The 17173-nt window shown below is 40.2% G+C and overlaps 1 protein-coding gene across 1 annotated transcript; it reads right to left on the reverse strand.

Moving 5' to 3' along the window:
* Nucleotides 1-39: 39 nt before the first annotated feature.
* On the reverse strand, nucleotides 40-7521 carry LY6G6C (lymphocyte antigen 6 family member G6C). Its single transcript, XM_088134806.1, has 3 exons — nucleotides 7506-7521; nucleotides 1461-1577; nucleotides 40-245 (listed from the first exon to the last, which is right to left on the reverse strand). Exons 1-3 carry the CDS (start codon nucleotides 7519-7521, stop codon nucleotides 40-42), a joined length of 339 nt encoding a protein of 112 aa, XP_087990932.1.
* Nucleotides 7522-17173: the final 9652 nt, after the last annotated feature.

Consider the following 17173-nt stretch of genomic DNA (forward strand, 5'->3'; position numbering starts at 1 on the left):
CAGTCTTCCGCTGTTGTTGTTGTTGTTTCAATTTATAAGTTAATGTGTAACCCACCAGCCCAGTGCCAAGCTGAGGCCAGCAAAGAGAGTGAAGCTGGGCTGGCTGACCATTCCCCCATTGCATAAATCAAAAGTACAACAAGTGCAGTTGTAATTCATGTCAAAAACATTATCCCTCTGTTCGGTCTTGTTGCAGAGTTCAATCATTCTGCCACAACCATGTTTTGTGAAGAGCATTAGGCTGCCTGGTGGGAGAGAAAGCAAGAAAAATAAATGTTAATGGCTAGAACTTCTGCTCTATCTTGGAGAACGTATGTGAGAAGTAGCATTTTGAAAACTAATGGTTTTGAGATTTGCTTTACTTATTAAAGTTTTACCAGATGGCACCTCCTGCTTGATCTTCTCTGGATTTGGAGCAAGCAGGATTGGGTTTGGCTAGAATTTAGATGCTACACCATCCACGTATCCCAGGGATGTAGGCAAGACCAGGAAGGTGAAAAGCATCCCCAGAGAAGACAATGACAAATCACTTTCATTTTGTTGCCAAGATAATTGAATGATTAGACCCATGCAGTCTCCATGAATTGAGCCTCCTTCACTTTACTTACTGTGTATGTGTCTATCACTTTATTTCTGCTCCATACTTTTGTCTGTTCTCCCCATATAGTAGAATGAGGAGCTGGACTACTGAGAAATTTAAACTATGTTCAAATTTTCCCCTAAATCAGGGGTGGGCAACAAACAGCTTATAGGTTACTGTGACCCAAACCACAGTGCTAGCACAAGGCTTTAAAGGAGAATCTGGTAGCTCCTATTTAACCCTAAGAGTTTTGGATGCTGTTTCTAGAAATGAAATGAAATGAAATGAAATGAAATGAAATGAAATATAGTCTTGTTTTACATATACTTCTAGAGATGTGAGTGATTCTGTCTCCAAGATAAATTCTGTAAGAAATTTAGTGGCTAAAATATCTGTATTTAGGTTAATTTTCAGTCTTACTTCCAACTGTCCCAGTTCATGTCCTTCAAGCCCACATAGTCTTTCCAACATTATTATTGATACTCTTCCTCCAACATTGCCCAGAGCCTAAGCCATGGAATTCTGCACTAGGATAGCCTTTGACCATTTGTCAAAGCAGCCTCCAAGCTTCTCCAGCTCCTTCTCCAACCAGGTTGACAACTGTGGGCATTATTGTCAGTTCAGCTTCCATGTGGTCAGTGCAGGTTCCTGCCATTTTAGGCTGGAAATGCTTGATAACAGTAGTGTGAGCCCCAAAATAGGCTTCATCCATTTTTTTAAAAAACAAACACTTAACCCTCTTACAGAGAAGTTCAAAGTGGCCCAAGTCATGAAAGGATTGTCCCCAAGAATCCCATGATGGAAGATGGGGGATTATATTTAGGTCTCGAAGTTTTCTGATGGGTCCCAATGCTCAAAACATCTCTCTCCAAAGTTGTACCTGTATAAACTTTCGTCGTCTCGCACTGCTGGCCTTTGTTTGTTTGGCAGGGTTCCTCGGATTTGAAACAGACACTGCCAACTTTGAACTTGCAGACTTTGCACACTAGACCTTGAGCTGTAAAGAGAAACCAGAAATGAGCCCAGTTTGAACAGAGAAATGGGAATGGCCCCATCAGCTGGGTTGGATATCATAGTTGCCTTGTGTCTAAAAGTGCTCTGTGCTGCCACCTACTGGTCCATAGTGATGCTTCTTGCAGGGTTACCAGGCATCCTGCAAAAGGAGGACATGTCCTCCTTTTTGTCCTCATGTGCTCCATCCAGCAAGCATAGCCTTAAAATCAAATATTGTCTGACTTTTTTGAGTATCAATTCCTGAGCAGCTTTTCTCCATTGTGCAGTGCATCCCTAATAAGTGCTAATTGCAAGTTAACAAGCTCAGCTCTGTGACCTTAATTAGTTGATTGAACCCTCCTCTGGCTGGCTTGGGCTGCTGCCTGAAATTGACAAGACCTTAATCAGTTGAAGGCTTTTGCCTCCTAACCTGCTCTAGCAGATTCTTGAGATTGAAAAATCAATTTTTCTGATAGGTAGGCCTAAGTACTTTTTGTTTGCAATTTTTCACTGCAATTTTGGTCACGGACGCCAAGAAAGTCAAACAATCTTTCCTCCTTCTCCCTTTCCTTGTTCTCCTTTCAGTTGTCTGTGTCCTCCTTTGCCTGTTCAGATATCTGGTAACCCTACTTCTTGATGTCTTTGGAGGCCTGAATGGGACCTCTTTTTCCAGTCTAGTAAGTCAAGGAAGTTGATAATCTCAACCTCTGAGAGTCGCCTGTTTGCAACTCCCATTGATCTCCAAAGGCTGTGCCAACACAGCTGAGAGAAAGAGAAAGGGAAGAACTGTGTCTAGCCTGGGGAAAGGGGAAAAAGGTTTCCTAGGAGGAAGGAGAAGCAAGAAAAATAAATTAGGGTGGATCTCGATAGCCAGCAGATGGAAGAAGCAATAAATAAACAAACAAATAAACAAATAAACAAATAAACAAATAAACAAATAAACAAATAAACAAATAAACAAATAAACAAATAAACAAATAAAATGGCACTGGAGGGATCTGGATAATTAAGCGGCCAGGTTAAATCAAAGGATGCAGTACTGAATTTGGAAAATTGATAATATAATGAATTAGGGCTTGTTCAGAATGGGGGAGTCATTGTACTAATGCACCTGGTAACACGTTCCTTGAAATCTACTAAGCTTCTTAACCTGGAGCGTCTGTGCTGGGGAGGGTTTAAAAAAGTCCAAATGGCAGCCATGACTGTACGATTGAAGACCCATTCCTTTTTTACATGTGTTGATGCAGATTGAAAGAGGGCAGGATTTTAATCATGTGGTTGACATTACCTTTCTTCTTTTCATTTCCCCCCTTGCAGGCACCCCTTTTCCTGCTTTACTGGTTTTATTTTGGGGGGGAGAGGAGTCGTTTAATTTAAAAAATAATTTGGAAGCAAGCATGATACAAAGGAAAGCACTGTCCTTAAGCATAACCTATATTTTTATCTGTATTCCATCACCAACACAGATGCCAGAGGCATTTTTAGACAAGGCAAGTGGTTGCAAAGTTGACTTTTTGTTTTTGGAAGTATGCTCCGAAAGGGGGAAAAAAATAAAATCCAGGGGATAGAAGGTATCTTGGAAGGGGATGGGGGGAGGGCAGCAAGAATCCACCCCACTAGTTTATCTTCTGATAAATGGCCTTGCCATTTTGTGAGAGCATCCATAACATGCTCTCACTTTTCCAAAAGGGAGGATCCTGAATAAATGGATGAATTAATAGAAAGTTTGGGAACAAATGCAAGTAATTAATTAGGGAAGGGAAAGACATATGGATCATTACATGGGGAAGGTGGGCAATGTATGAACTGGTGCATGGATGAAGTGGAAGGAAGAGTGGTTTGTAAGAATAGAAAGGTATGGAGAGGAATAGTGTTGACATAATGCAAAATAGATTTTCATAGATTTCCTCTTCCTTTATTGTAAATCCTGCCTTTAATTTCTTTTGCTCAACCTACTGCTGACTGTTTTTCTGCCCTTTCCATAAAGTTGCTTACTCCAAAAGAGATTAGCAGAAGGAGTATGTATGGATGTTTGTACGGTAGGTGTCAATGATCAGAATAGATTCAACTTGGGTCAAGGATGAGTTTGAGATATAGATCGGTCTGCCCACCTCACAAAAATAGCTGTTATGTTACTGCTGCAAATGTACTAACCTGAAAACCAGGATCAAGTGGATGGTTCAGACCCCCCCTTCCACCTCTTTTTTGTTTCACCACTCTGGGCAACTCGCTTGTCTCTGAGATTCTGTTTGCAATAGTGGGGAAAGCCATTCCCTTGAATGCCGTGGAGAGTGGAATAAATCTATAAAAGCCCAAAAGCTTTCTAAGAATTGAGATTTATTTATTTATTTAAAAGATTTGCGAGGTCTTAGAACACAACTCTGGGCAGCTCACTGAATAGACATATTGTCTTTATTCCACAGTGGTACCACACTACCAAAAAGATGGATGGGTCCCCCTCAAGCCTTAATCTTGCAGAATCACATCTGTGAGCATCCTATTGAACAAGCTTATCTCTGAATGAGCAGAATTATGTAAAGTTTAGAGAGTTACAGCCATGCCTGGGAGAAGCCTGACTGCATGCATTTCAATGTTTAAATGCTGTCTTTCTCACCCTTTTTGGCACCCTCCTCTGAACATGCTCCTTTCCATCAACGTTTATTTTAAATTGTGTTCCCAGCACTAAATATAGTATACCAGATGAGGATCTCTTCCTCAAAGGATCGCTGCCAAGTTAAAATGCAGTTCACCAGTCCTTAAGCCAGCAGAAAATTATAAAATTGGCTCCCCCCTCTCCCGTGGGGATCCCTATCCTGCCACAGGCAAATGGCATTGCCCTTACTTACAGTATACAGGGCGTGTTAAGGACAGGGACTGGTGGATTTCCCCAGTGTTGTTTCCCTACCGTCTCTCCACATGTCACCAACCAGTGGGAAACATCCACCAATCACTTCCTTTAACATGGAATGGCGATGGGAATGGGAAGGAGTCAAATTTTGATGGAAGGTTAAAATACTTGCTCAGTTGTTGCACACATGTTTTGTGTGGGTGCACTCAAAAGGGGGAGCAACTATCAGTGAATATCATCTGACGAGTTTATTTCGATATGGAATCAGCATTATTCCAGAAGGGCACTAAACCCGTGTTCAGAAATCGTCTGAAGAACAGCTGTTAGCTGTGGGAAGAACTGGGTCAAGGAACAATAGCTCAGAGAGCCGTCACCTCTTTCTTATTTTACGAGGTATCATTGAACTTATATTGGCAATTCATACCCCCCCCCCCATTGTCTAAATGGGGGTTTTATTCTTGCTCCAGTTTGGAATTAATTTTGTTAGCTTTGGGGCTAAATCTCCAACCCCTCAAGTAAAGTGTAAGCTGTTGATACATACCTTTAAAGTCCTAATTAACTTAGGGCCCACGTATCTAAGAGTCTATCTATCTTGCTATGAATCAGGCCAGACCTTAAGGTCAGCAGGAGAGGACCCTTTAAATTTTTTCCAAAAATCTCTTTATCAGACACTCAGAAGATAACCATCACCTCCTACAGTATGCACTTCCCAGCAATAGCTCCTGGTCTACTCTTTCTGTTTTAACAAAAAGAACCAGACCTTTCCAGTCTGGGTTAGTTTTAATAATGGTTTTGTCAGAAAACGACAGACACGGGTTCGGTTGTCCAGTAGACAGAAGTTTTTATTGGGCACGTTTGCAAAGGTGGGTCCCTCCCGCAGCAATGGAGGAACCCCGAAGCAAGGTCTGACAGGTTTTTATACCCCCTATCTGTCCTCCCCCTCCTACGAGGGCTTGGCTCACAATCTCACCTTTTTTACCGCCCCGGAGCGCCGCTAATTAACCGCAAAACCGCAGACATTCCACTTTCCGAATCCAATCAGCGCAATACACATTCCAATACCCACTTGACCCAACAGCCGCCCCCTGCCGTTTCTCTCCACTCTGGTGCGAACGTGCCTTTTGCCTGCAGTCTTTCCTCCCTCCTGCCGTCCCTCTCCACTCTGGTGCGAGTGTGCCTTCTGCCCATCCTCCCTCCTGCCGTCCCCCCAAGGCTGCCCCATGGTGCACAGCGCTCTCCCCTAGCAAACATGGTTCGTTTGAGGCCCTCACTTCTCCCTGCCTTCTCACAGTTTTAATTGGTATTTATAACCTTGTTTGTTTTACCAGCCTTTGATTCCCAATGGGCAGAATGGCAGGAATTAATTCATATACATTTTCTAAAGTTTTTGCTATCTATCAAAGTTTGGAACCAAAATAATTTTGGTGGAACATTTTATTCTCTCCCCGCCTTTTTTTTCCCTTTCATCATAATTTCATCTCTCCTATTTTGGCCAGAAAAACAAATATTCTGAACCTGAAATCTGAACTGGGAAGCCAAAAGTCTTCCAGATGCTGCTGGAATCCAATTCCCATCTGCCTTAACCAGCATGACCGTTAATCTGAAGTTACAGGTACTATAATCCAGGAATATCCCCACTTGTGCCTTAATAATTTTAAGACAACAATTTCAAGCATGGTATAACAAACATGGATGCCAATCATGCATGATCCTATGGCCCAAGCAAACTTCTCTAGATCTCAGTTCTTCCCTTCCTCTTTTCTTAAGCTTCGTGAGCATCATGATTAATTTTTTTCAGCTTGGCCAAGTTTACAAAACTGGATTAAGTAAAAATGATCTTGCTGGCTGGAGAACAGACAGTTATTTCCTCAGATACATCATAGTGCTGTGGGATGTTGCAAATTCCTGCCTGGAGTGGGAACTAGAACACTTTTGCCTCCTCCCAGGCATGTTTCAGAGCCTCAATTAAAGGAAGAGACTCTTAGCAGCCCAAGGGCCCTGGCCAATGACAGCATTTATTTATTTATTTATTTATTTATTTATTTAATCAAATTTGTCACCACCCATCTCGTGAAACAACTCTGGGCAGTTTACAGTATTGCTACATTCTCAAAGTGAGAGGAGCTGTAAGTCTCCTCACCTTTATTTTTCCTTCTTCAGCTCAATGACAAAACGATGCCTAGCAATTTTCCCTCATAAAATGAGTATGTCCCTCTGTCCTCTTTTTCAGCTGGACATCTGAATAAAGGAATGGACAGTTGAATATGGATCCCCAAAGACTTGGGAGTGGTTCCTAAAACCTATCCAAAAAGTGCTGTCAAAATTGAGTTTTTTTTTTTAAAATGGAGGTAAAGAGAATGATGAAACACACACATATATATAAACATATAAGCTGTATTTAATTCATCAAGTTTAGGCCATTTTGTATAATAATAATTTATTAATTTATTAAAATGTATTTGCCACCCAACTCCAATGGACTGGGGTCCATTGTCTTTTCTCTGACTACTTTTTAAGTATTTGATGATAATGATGATTAAGAACCATGTAACCTGGTTACACTACAAAGCTATCAAGTTTAGTTACATGACTGCCTCAGAGTTCGGCATAAACACCATAGTAAACTAAAGGTAATAAAAAAAAAATGATCTGCACTTCAGTGCATTCTTTGGAAATATACCTGCCTCTCAAAAAAGAAAGAAAGAAAGAAAGAAAGAAAGAAAGAAAGAAAGAAAGAAAGAAAGAAAGAAAGAAAGAAAAAAGAAAAGGATAAAGATCTACTGTAATGCTAGAAAGCATGCTTTACTTGCTAGATAGTATCAAATGAACAACTGCACATCTTTTGCAACTGGCCACTTCCAGTGTGACAGAGATTTTGAAACAAACAAGTCCTCTCATAGCACGAATTTTTGGAACGCTATATCTACCCACAGGGCTAGCATGCTTGTCTAATCTGGAATTAATTTCCTTGTTTTGGTTATTTCATTCATGTTTGTTTATGCAAACAAACTAAAGTTGTGATCTTATACTCACAGGACTGAAAGCCAGACTTGTAAAGCTAGTCAGATTTACTTCTCAATAAACCTGTACTGCAAAACATAGCTCAGCTGTTCTGCAATCCATTGATCCATTGATCGATCGATCGATCCATTCATTTTACTAGGCTTATATGCGGCGCCAATCATTTACCAACGTTGAGCTTTTAAAAATTCCACCAAGGATTAAAACAACTAAAAACCAGAACTTAAACAACTAAAATCCAGGATAAAAACAAACAATACAATCCACAAATATAATGCAACAATAGCAAAATATACTTATGCATAAAACCCCATATAGCAGTGTTGTCCAAACTTGGCCACTTTAAGATGAGTGGACTTCAACTCCCAGAATTGTGTTCATGAATATTGATGGCGAGGCTTGATAGGAACAAACCCCAAACCTCCCTATGCTACACTCTTGTAGAAGTTTAGATTATCCCATATATTTTTAAAGAACGGAGGCTTGTCTATTTAGTTCACGAAAAGTGACCCCAAGGCCCCTGTTCTTTTTTCAGCCCCACAGAGTTTCCACAATTCATAAAGTTGGTGATGTGGTAAAAAATGAGCAGCAAACTAAATTTGCTGTTTTACAGATCAATAAGCGATAATATAGGTATGTTAAACTGCTGACAGGATGAGCATATGCATTTCATTAACTCCCTCAATCCAAACTACATTTTGTTCAAAAAAAAAAAGAATTAAATTATTGCTCTGGCTCCTTTGGTGACATCACAGCATTATCCCTAGGCCTCTTCCATCTTTGGGGGCATATCAGTTAAATCATTTAAAATTTTGCTTATGCTACAGTCCAGGGGCTGATTTTTAAAATGCCGCAAGACTATTGTCTCTTCTATAGTCTCCTAAGACAGAAATTGTGCTGGTTTATGTCACATAGATGGTAACCTAAGTGTTTATGTTTGTGTCCATGGATGTAAGTGTTTTGTGTGATGTATGTATGCGTATTTAAAATACTTCCATGGGATTGTTAAACCCATCACCACGCAAGTTCTGATAGAAATGCAAGACTAAATAAATAAAATCGTACCTAAAAATATATGTACCAAAGGATAATCTTATGGAAGATTCAATCTTCGGTCAAAAAACAAGGGAAGACTAACACATCGACCAAAATATTAAAGTACAAATTATAGATAAACAATAGCAGCTATGGTAAAGCCATCTCAAGTTAACAGCCCATGACATTAGAGACTCTGTTTGAATCTATGAATTAATCCTTTCCCCTACTGTTTTGCAGAGAGAGGGATATATGTATCTATTTACAGAGAGAATCACTTGTATCTTGCCCCATTCGATGGACTCAGAGCAATTTACAAACTAGGAAAATATAGAATAAAATAAGACCATCCTTCTCCTCCTCCTTATCATCATCATCATCATCATCATCATCATCATCATCATCACAAAAATCACAACGACATCTACCAAGGCAGGCCAGATCCTCTGCCTAGATCCAAAGCTCTATAGATAAATATAGATCTCAAAGGCTTAGGAAAGGCAAAGAGAGGGGGACGGAGGCAGGTGTAATGGTATGTGGGAATGACCTTGAGCAACTGAGCCCAGAGATGGAGCCAAGGGAACGGTCAGATAAGAGACAGCATAGCCCGCAGCTGGATAGTGGGTGGGGCAAGAGGCTCAGAAGAGACCTTCCCTAATTTCTCGGGGTGTAAAGGAGATGGGGAGAGAACTGTACTTTCAGACTTGCAAGATTCTGTTAATGTAACCTTACAATAAAGTAGAATTAGCTCATCTGGTTGCGTTTCCTGTCTGGTCTACCTGGTAAGGCTGACAGCGGGTGTCAAGGTGTCCCATAGCTTTTCACCTCTTGAAGAGTGGGGGCCCTCCACAACCTTCTGAGGATGCAGGGACATGTGGGGAGATGTTTCTGTAAGTATGGTAAATATGTAAGTATTGGGGTGACAAGTTTTTATAGATGATAACCAGCACCTTCCACTGAACCCAGAAACCTACTGTCAGCCAGTGTAGTGACTGAATATTACTAAACCTTCTCCTCCTTGTTAATAGTTAGACAGTCTTGGCGGTTCCCATACTTTAAGGATCCTTAAGAGAAGCAACACCTGAACAAAAACCAACAATGCTTGTTCTATAAGGAATTCACACGCACACAGACACACACACATACATGAGAGCCAGTTTAGTGTAATGGTTAAGGCACCAAGGTAGAAACTGGGAGACTGTGAGTTCTAGTCCTGTCTTAGACCTGAAGCCTAACAGGGTGACCTTGGGCCAGTCCCTCTCTGTCAGCCCCAGGAAGAACAAGGCCAGGGCAAACCACTTCAGAAAAACCTTGCCAAGAAAACTGCAGGGACTAGTCCAGGCAGTAAACTGACTTGAAGGTTTGGAGAATCAATGGGTCCAGGTGTTAAGGTACATAAAATACATTTCATAGAATTTAAAAATGAAAATAATTCATCAGAAAATATTATTGGACCCTTCAAAGAATATTTACAAATGGTTGGACATTAGATTTTCTATGCTGGCTTTGTAAGACATTTGAAGGATCACATGATCTAGTCTTGTCCAGCTAAACCTCATTTTGGTTTCAAATTGTTGCATATATCAGAACAATTCTGGAAAAAGATGTTGCAGTTGAAGACTTTAATGTTATGGTGAACTGTATTTCTAAAACATCAAATTTGTCATCTCATGAAGAAATTTGGCTTTTCAAAACTGGGACATGCTAAAGAAGATAATTTTTACATCCATGTAAAGAAACTTATTCTCCTGATATCAAGGAATGGATTCAGGATATTAATTTGTTATCTATTTTTGGAAAGTCTTGATGTTCTAGAAATGAGAAGATGTAGCAATATGTATCCTGATGGTCTAGATTTAATAATAATCTTAAGGACTGAATTAATTTTATTTGATTAAGGGTTACTATATGGATCTCTTTTTTAAAAAAAAAATACCCTTTTTAAAACCACCATAATACATCCAGCTTTTTTTTTTAATTCATGCTATCATCATTATTTTTTCTTCTTTGGGGGGTTATTATATTTTTTTCTGTATTCCACTATTATTATTAATAATAATGTTAAACAATAGTTGGGCTTCTGCATTTTGGACCAACTGCTGCTTCTGAGTCATTTTCAAGCTGAGCCCTTTGTACTCTTTGTAGAGTTGCCCTCTAGGAAATATATTTCAATCAGGAATTAGAAAGTTGTTTACTCAGATACTGCAGGAGATGAATGTTCAGGTGAACATAGCCAACCCCAAAAGTGGAGAAATAAGCAGTAATTATTGTCATGCGCTGGTCTGAATGATACAAGTTGCTTATCCTGGAAAAAGGATTGGCGTGAAAGAATGCTACAGGGTAATGCTTGCCTGTTCTGGATACACCCATAAGTGAAGGCAAAGGTTCCTCTTGTTTTGTGAAATTAAGGGAGGGAATTATTTACCAAACAGACTGATATTCTCTCACTGAAGAAGAATGCTGTTATTAAATATCACTCTTTTATTGGTGAGTAGTTTTTTCCAAAACAGAACAGAAGATGGGTAACCTTTGGTGGCCAAAGGCCACACTCGAGGTGTTTGATGGTTGAAGTTAGCAAACTGGATGGAACAGAATAAGGTTTGTAAGGGAGGGGGCAGTTTGGGGATAAGGTGGTTCTTTCTTTTTTAACTAGAAGATACCTAAGTCACAACTATTTTTATATATTTATGACCTCACAGTGGCAGCGGTTGGTTTTTAGCACTCATAGTCAGCGGTTGGTTTTTAGTCATTCTTGGGAGGTTTTGAGAGGTACCCTCCCCCCCAAAAGACATGATAATGTACAACCTATTACATGGCAAGGTAAGCTAAGACACTTAGAATATATTTCTTTGAACAACAACAAAAAAATAATAATCAAAACTAGCCAAATATAAATAAGCAATCATCATCATCATGAGCAAAGTATAATATTTAAGTAGCAATTAGTAGTGGGGCAGGGGGGAGAGGAGGGGAAGGGGGGGGTTACTAGACTGGTTTTTCCTATAATGTTTTTCTTTATCTTTTTTATTTGCTTTGCCTTTTTTTTAAACTTCCACTTAAAAACTTTACAGTCATATTTTCCTTTCATCCTTCACTCTAGCGTAAATTTTATTTTAGGTATGGATACTCCTTTTTCTTTGCTTCTGTTGCTCTTTGATTTACCTAATTAATAAAAAAATAAAATCATTAGCTGGTTGATTTACTTATTTCTCCTGTCTAGCACAGCAGGATTCAGTTGTGACAGTGCTCCAGTTTGCATAGTAAGGGGAATCGCAAATCTAAGGTGGTTGAAAGTTTTGCTCTGCTCAGACAAGCCAGAAGCCATGTCACTGGGCTTTTGCTTCCTCTGTCAGGTTTCTCCTGGTGTTCAACAGGAAGAGAACAGCCTGCCCAGATGGACACTCAAAGTAACAGCCTGGCAACATTTCTGGTAGCTGCTGTGCTCTCTCTGGCAAGAAGAGCCTCCTGGATATTATCCTACCTACAAATCCCCTCTCAGGCCCTGCTTCTTCTGGCTATGCAACTTATTCAGGCCCCCCAAGCCCTCATGAGCCTACAACCCAGTATTCTGTGGGCAAGCCCCCTCCCCCTAAATGTACAATCTCCTCAAATTTGCTAACAATCCTCCATGAGGTCACAGACCAGAGTTTGAGGACTCCTGTTCCAGGGCAGTACAACTGGAAGATGTTTTGTTAGCCTTGTCCAAGAGAAATCCTGGAGAATAAAGCAGGATCCTATCTGAGCAGGAAGATGTTGTGGCTATAAATCAGGAGTCTGGCAGCATCTTTTCCACACATTTACAAAACAAAAGCATACAAAAGTGTGTCTTTTAATAAAATGTGTTAGAAAAGATGCTACCAGTCTCCTGATCTTTTGCCACCATAGACTAACAAGTCTCTCCTCCTACAGTGTCATTATACACATTTATATTTAGGTTATTGGTTCTATGCTAATTTAGCCACCGATTTTGAAATCATTGAGACTTAAATTGGTCAGGATTAAACTCACTTGGTTTCAGTTTGTTTATTATAATTATGAACATTGTATTTTCTAATCTCTGGCAGAAAGCAATTGGCTAGGGAAAGTAATATTTGGGCTTTTCTGGTGTAAAATCTCTTTCATCTCCACACCACAATTTCACTTCTTAAGTATTCTTTTTGCCATCGCTGTAAGGAATGTTTTGGTATCTTGCTTCAGAGTAGGCATCCTTCATTATTTGTTAAGTAGATGGGTGCACTGTACATTAATGCTATATAGCATGGCTTAAAGTTATCCCATTTTAGGAAGGATGTAAACCAGCTTCCCCAACTTGCCACCTTTCACAGATGTTGGGACCAGAACTCTTAGAATTTCCAACCAGTGTATCATACTTACAAGCAGTTGAGAAATAAAACTCATCAGTATAATTTCCAGATACCTGGCTGATAAATAAGTCTTTCCATTTTGTGCTAAGAACAGAAAATAACCTTGAAGGTTATGGAGCGGAGAACAAGAACAGAACTGGGTCAAGAATAGAATTGTAATTGGATTGAAACTGTATCCACATGTCATCATCTACATACTTGTTTTCATCTCCTAAAGATCAGGTGTGTCTTTTGTCCCATTTCTTCATCCCATTAGTGGATCCCTGTGCCTGGATGATAATAAGATCTTGGTCCCAACATTTCCCATCCCAAGATTTGTTTGGAAGAGTCTCCACCACAGAGCTGATCTGAACTCTTCTGTCTCTATAAATTCTGTGTCCTAGACATACTCAATTCCTCCATCCCTCTCTGGTGAGACTTATCAAGATGAAGCATTTTTTTCTTCTTGCTTTTACTGTCTTGCTGTTTTGCACAATAGGTAAGTGTCTTTATAGGTGGTGGAGGGTGGGTTTGGTTGTGGTTGTTAAAGATAGTAGGAAAGCCAAAAAGAAAAGAAATAACTAATGCCTGAAAATATAGATAGACCAGATCTGTAAGTAAGCGAATGGAATAATCTGGCATAACGTTTCAACCTATAGTTATAAACATTTGGAATGGTGATTCCAATGGTTTTTGATTCTGTAGGTTGCCCGCTACTTAATATCAAATTGGTATTAAAGTTCTGGCTACAGTTTTCTTAGGTTGGCAGTTCTGATCCTTTTTTGCTGGCTTAGAAGTGTTATCTTTGCAATTTTTAATCCTCAGTATCCATAACCACTCCCTCCCTCCAGCCAGCCACACAAGTCCCTGTTCAACCAGAAGGCATACACAAACGATCATACTAGGGGTGCCGTAGCTGGGCTGGTGAACCAGTAGATGGCAATAGAGAGGTACAGGAAAATCTCTTAGCTGCCATCTAGTGTTCTCATGACCTAGTTCAGTGTTTCTCAACCTTAGCTTCCAGAATACCTCAGCCAGCCCTGAAGTCCACACCTCTGGAAACACTGGCCTAGATATAGCAACCATAGTGTAACTATCTTCTATCTCTGGTAAGGAAGGCCAGGAAGACCAGTTGGTCAAATTCCCAAACATGACTTCCGCATTACTGACGTTAGCAAGGAAAGAGCTTGTTAGAAGCTTTAGTTCTTGGAATCTTTCTGGGAACAATATTGCTGCGGGGAAGAAAATCCCACTCCTAGTTATTGGTGGAATGCAAATATTATACAAAATAAAACCCTACATACCTAATGCAGAGAACCTGAGCAATAATTGTTTGCATGGATTAGAAATCCCAGAGTACAATGTATAAATTTTAATTGTAAGCTGCCCAGAGTCATGAATGTGAGATGGGCAGCCATATAAATTGAATAAATAAATCCAATAGAGTTTTTTTTTTTTAAGTGGACATAGAAGACTTAGTTTTCCGCAGGATGATTTTGAAAATGCTATTCTGGGCTTACTACTTTTGGGTTATTAAGGACAATTAAATGCAGAATAAATTCTTGAAAGAAAGTAAAAATATACTGTCTCTCACTGTTGGCTCATAACTGCAGGTAACTATTGGGAATTGGGCAGGTTACATGGGGGACATGCACCATAAAATTTTTGTATGAAGCTTAACATAGGCTTAACACAATTATGTTCAAGGGGGGCTGGGCGGTCCACAAAAAGAGAGAAAGTTACACTGCTGAAAACTGTAGTTTGCTGCTGTATTTTGTGGCTGAGATAGGAGAATTTGACACAGGGTTAACAGTTAGTTATACAGTCCCCAGGTTGATGTCCTCCAGATATATCAGACAAGAAAAACCTCCAGTCTGGACTACTGCGACCTCAGCCAACCTGAGCAGTGGCAAATGTTATGGGTATTGGGCCAAGTATAGCATACTTGAGATTGTATGCACTGATGTGAACAAGGATGTGCAAATAGATATAAACCAGCCTAAAAGCATATTGGATTGGGGGGGCCACTCTGGGAAGTGACTCTTCTGGGTGGGGCAGAGATGCAATCTCCATTATTTGCATCTCACGTTTCTTTCTTTTCTTCTCCCACCAGCTGGCTTGCCGCTCTATACAAAATACGGGTGTGGCAAATAGCAAGAACTCTGCAACACAACTGAGCGGAGGGAGACTCCCTTCAGAAGAACCTACAAGCGTTATTGCTGCGACACTGACTTATGCAACACGGATTAAGCGTCAACCTCCAATTTTTAGCGCGGCTCAGCTTGGAGAGACAGGAAAAAGCTGCAGTGTGTAAAGGCTGACCCTGATGTTTGTTCTCAGCTTAAAAGAAGCACCCACATCGTGCTCCCATCCCCTTGGCTTTTTGTCCTCCCTAACTACTCAACAACCCTGCCTCTCCTTCCAACACTTAGTTATCATAATGGGAGCTTGCATCACAAACCTGCAGATTTTGTCAGCCCTTCAGAGGGAATGTGGTCCACTACCTGTTTCCAGTGGCACAGTTAAGTAATTTTGGAGGTTGGACCGCATCTCATCCATACCCTCTTGAGAAAAAGCACTCCACTTAGGGTCCAGTTCTTGATTTTATTTGTTCGGATCTTGAATTTCTGCCCCAAAACTAGACCCTGACGACACCGTTCCCATGCTATGATTCCTGCCTCCCTAGAAAACGTTTAAGCTGGAATGTGGACTGTGCTTCCTTGGTGGCTTACAAGTCATGTAGGCCCATACACAAGGTATTATGGGATGGAACATGTAATATATGAACAGAGGCATCCATAGAATCCAACAGTTTCATCCAAATGACCAAAAGCACATTGCAATGTACAAAACAGCAGAGTTTGCATTGCAATACCAATTTCATTATTTGCCTGCCCCCCACAGTCCCCTTTGTCTCGTGCTAATGCCTTTGAATGCATTGCTTTTGGCACCTTCTTGGCCACCGGGGGCAGCAGAGGACAACTAGGGAAGAGACTGCTTCTCCCTCTCCCTTTCCCTCTCCCTCCCTCTCTCCTTGCATAATTATTTTCATTTTCCTTGGTGGGACTGATATTCTCAGAGCTCTCATGTGCTGTTTAATCTGACAGTACCCCATCTTCCTTATACTGGTCTTTGACCGTCATAAAAATTTGATTTGATTTGAGCTCTCATCACTTCTAGTTCCTGCTTTTGTCTCCCATGGTCCTCCTCAGGGATCTTGCTGTTTTTCGCAGGTACCGATCCTATCAGCCTTAAGGGACAGGTAGAATGTGCAATTTAGCCTTTCCTATCATAAAATGATAGTGATGATTTTTTCTTTCCATGCAAGGACCACTCTGCGCAGGTCTTTCTGCCAAGATAATTCTTCTAATTGTATTATTCTCTCTACACACGCTTTACCACTGTGTAAAATTACCCCACAATGTTAAATATCCTGTTACACATTAAAGTCTGTATTATTCTCAGGGGGTGTTATTCAGTTTGGATGCAGACAGGCTCAGATATACGTTTCCCAGTTAAAACAGAATGTCAGGGAGGAGAAAAATGTTCTCTTTGCCTGAGATCTCAGTGAGATTACTTTCCCTGAAGAAAACAATACTGAGCTAAATTATGGAAGAGACAGTGCTTTGCAAACTGCCCCTCATTTACTGTAGTAGTTTTTAAAAAGTAGATTAGAACCAGTGCTCCAAGTCCTGATCCTGAATGGCTTTTCTTCCAAAAAGATTTTAAACATTAAAATCTTTTCAAGGAGCAGATACATTTCTGGGGAGGAAAGGTTTAAATGGGCTTTCTCCTTGACTCTATCAATCTGAAACCATCCTCTGCTTTTTTATAGGCAGAGAGAGATCTTGGAAGAAGAATGATGGAGTTATGGAATTGTGGAAAAAGAATTATGGAATTGGCATGCTCCTGTTTTTAAAAAAATCCACAGTTAGGTGCCTGTGGTCTCTTAATAAAACAGGAGGTGTGCCTTTTTTATCTACAGCAGGAAAAAATGCTTGCTTGCTAAGTGATACAAATTAAAGGTGCTTCATTCACTTTCACAGCCCCTGAACTTACAGTATATAAGGATCGTGCCTGTAAGTAGCAGGAGGTGCAGATGCAAGCTGACTTGGCTTCATGTTTTGCATTACTGCTGTGCTTTTCGTATAATACTCTGATACTGTAGGGCTTGCTAAACACTTTGGCTTGAAGGAATGAATAAAAACTGACTGATTGACCACAGTCCTTCCATCTAAGTCTTTTTCTCCTCATAGCCAGGATTCTGCAGTTCAGCAAAAGGATCTTCTTGTAGACGGTTGGTTGATTCATCAATGATTTCCAATTCCCAATTATTTAATAGTTCATTGTTTG

Source organism: Python bivittatus, unplaced genomic scaffold (assembly GCF_059951505.1).
Source record: "Python bivittatus isolate LINGU-HERP-01145 unplaced genomic scaffold, Pbiv_v1 ctg000080_np1212, whole genome shotgun sequence".
Classification (NCBI taxonomy): domain Eukaryota; kingdom Metazoa; phylum Chordata; class Lepidosauria; order Squamata; family Pythonidae; genus Python; species Python bivittatus.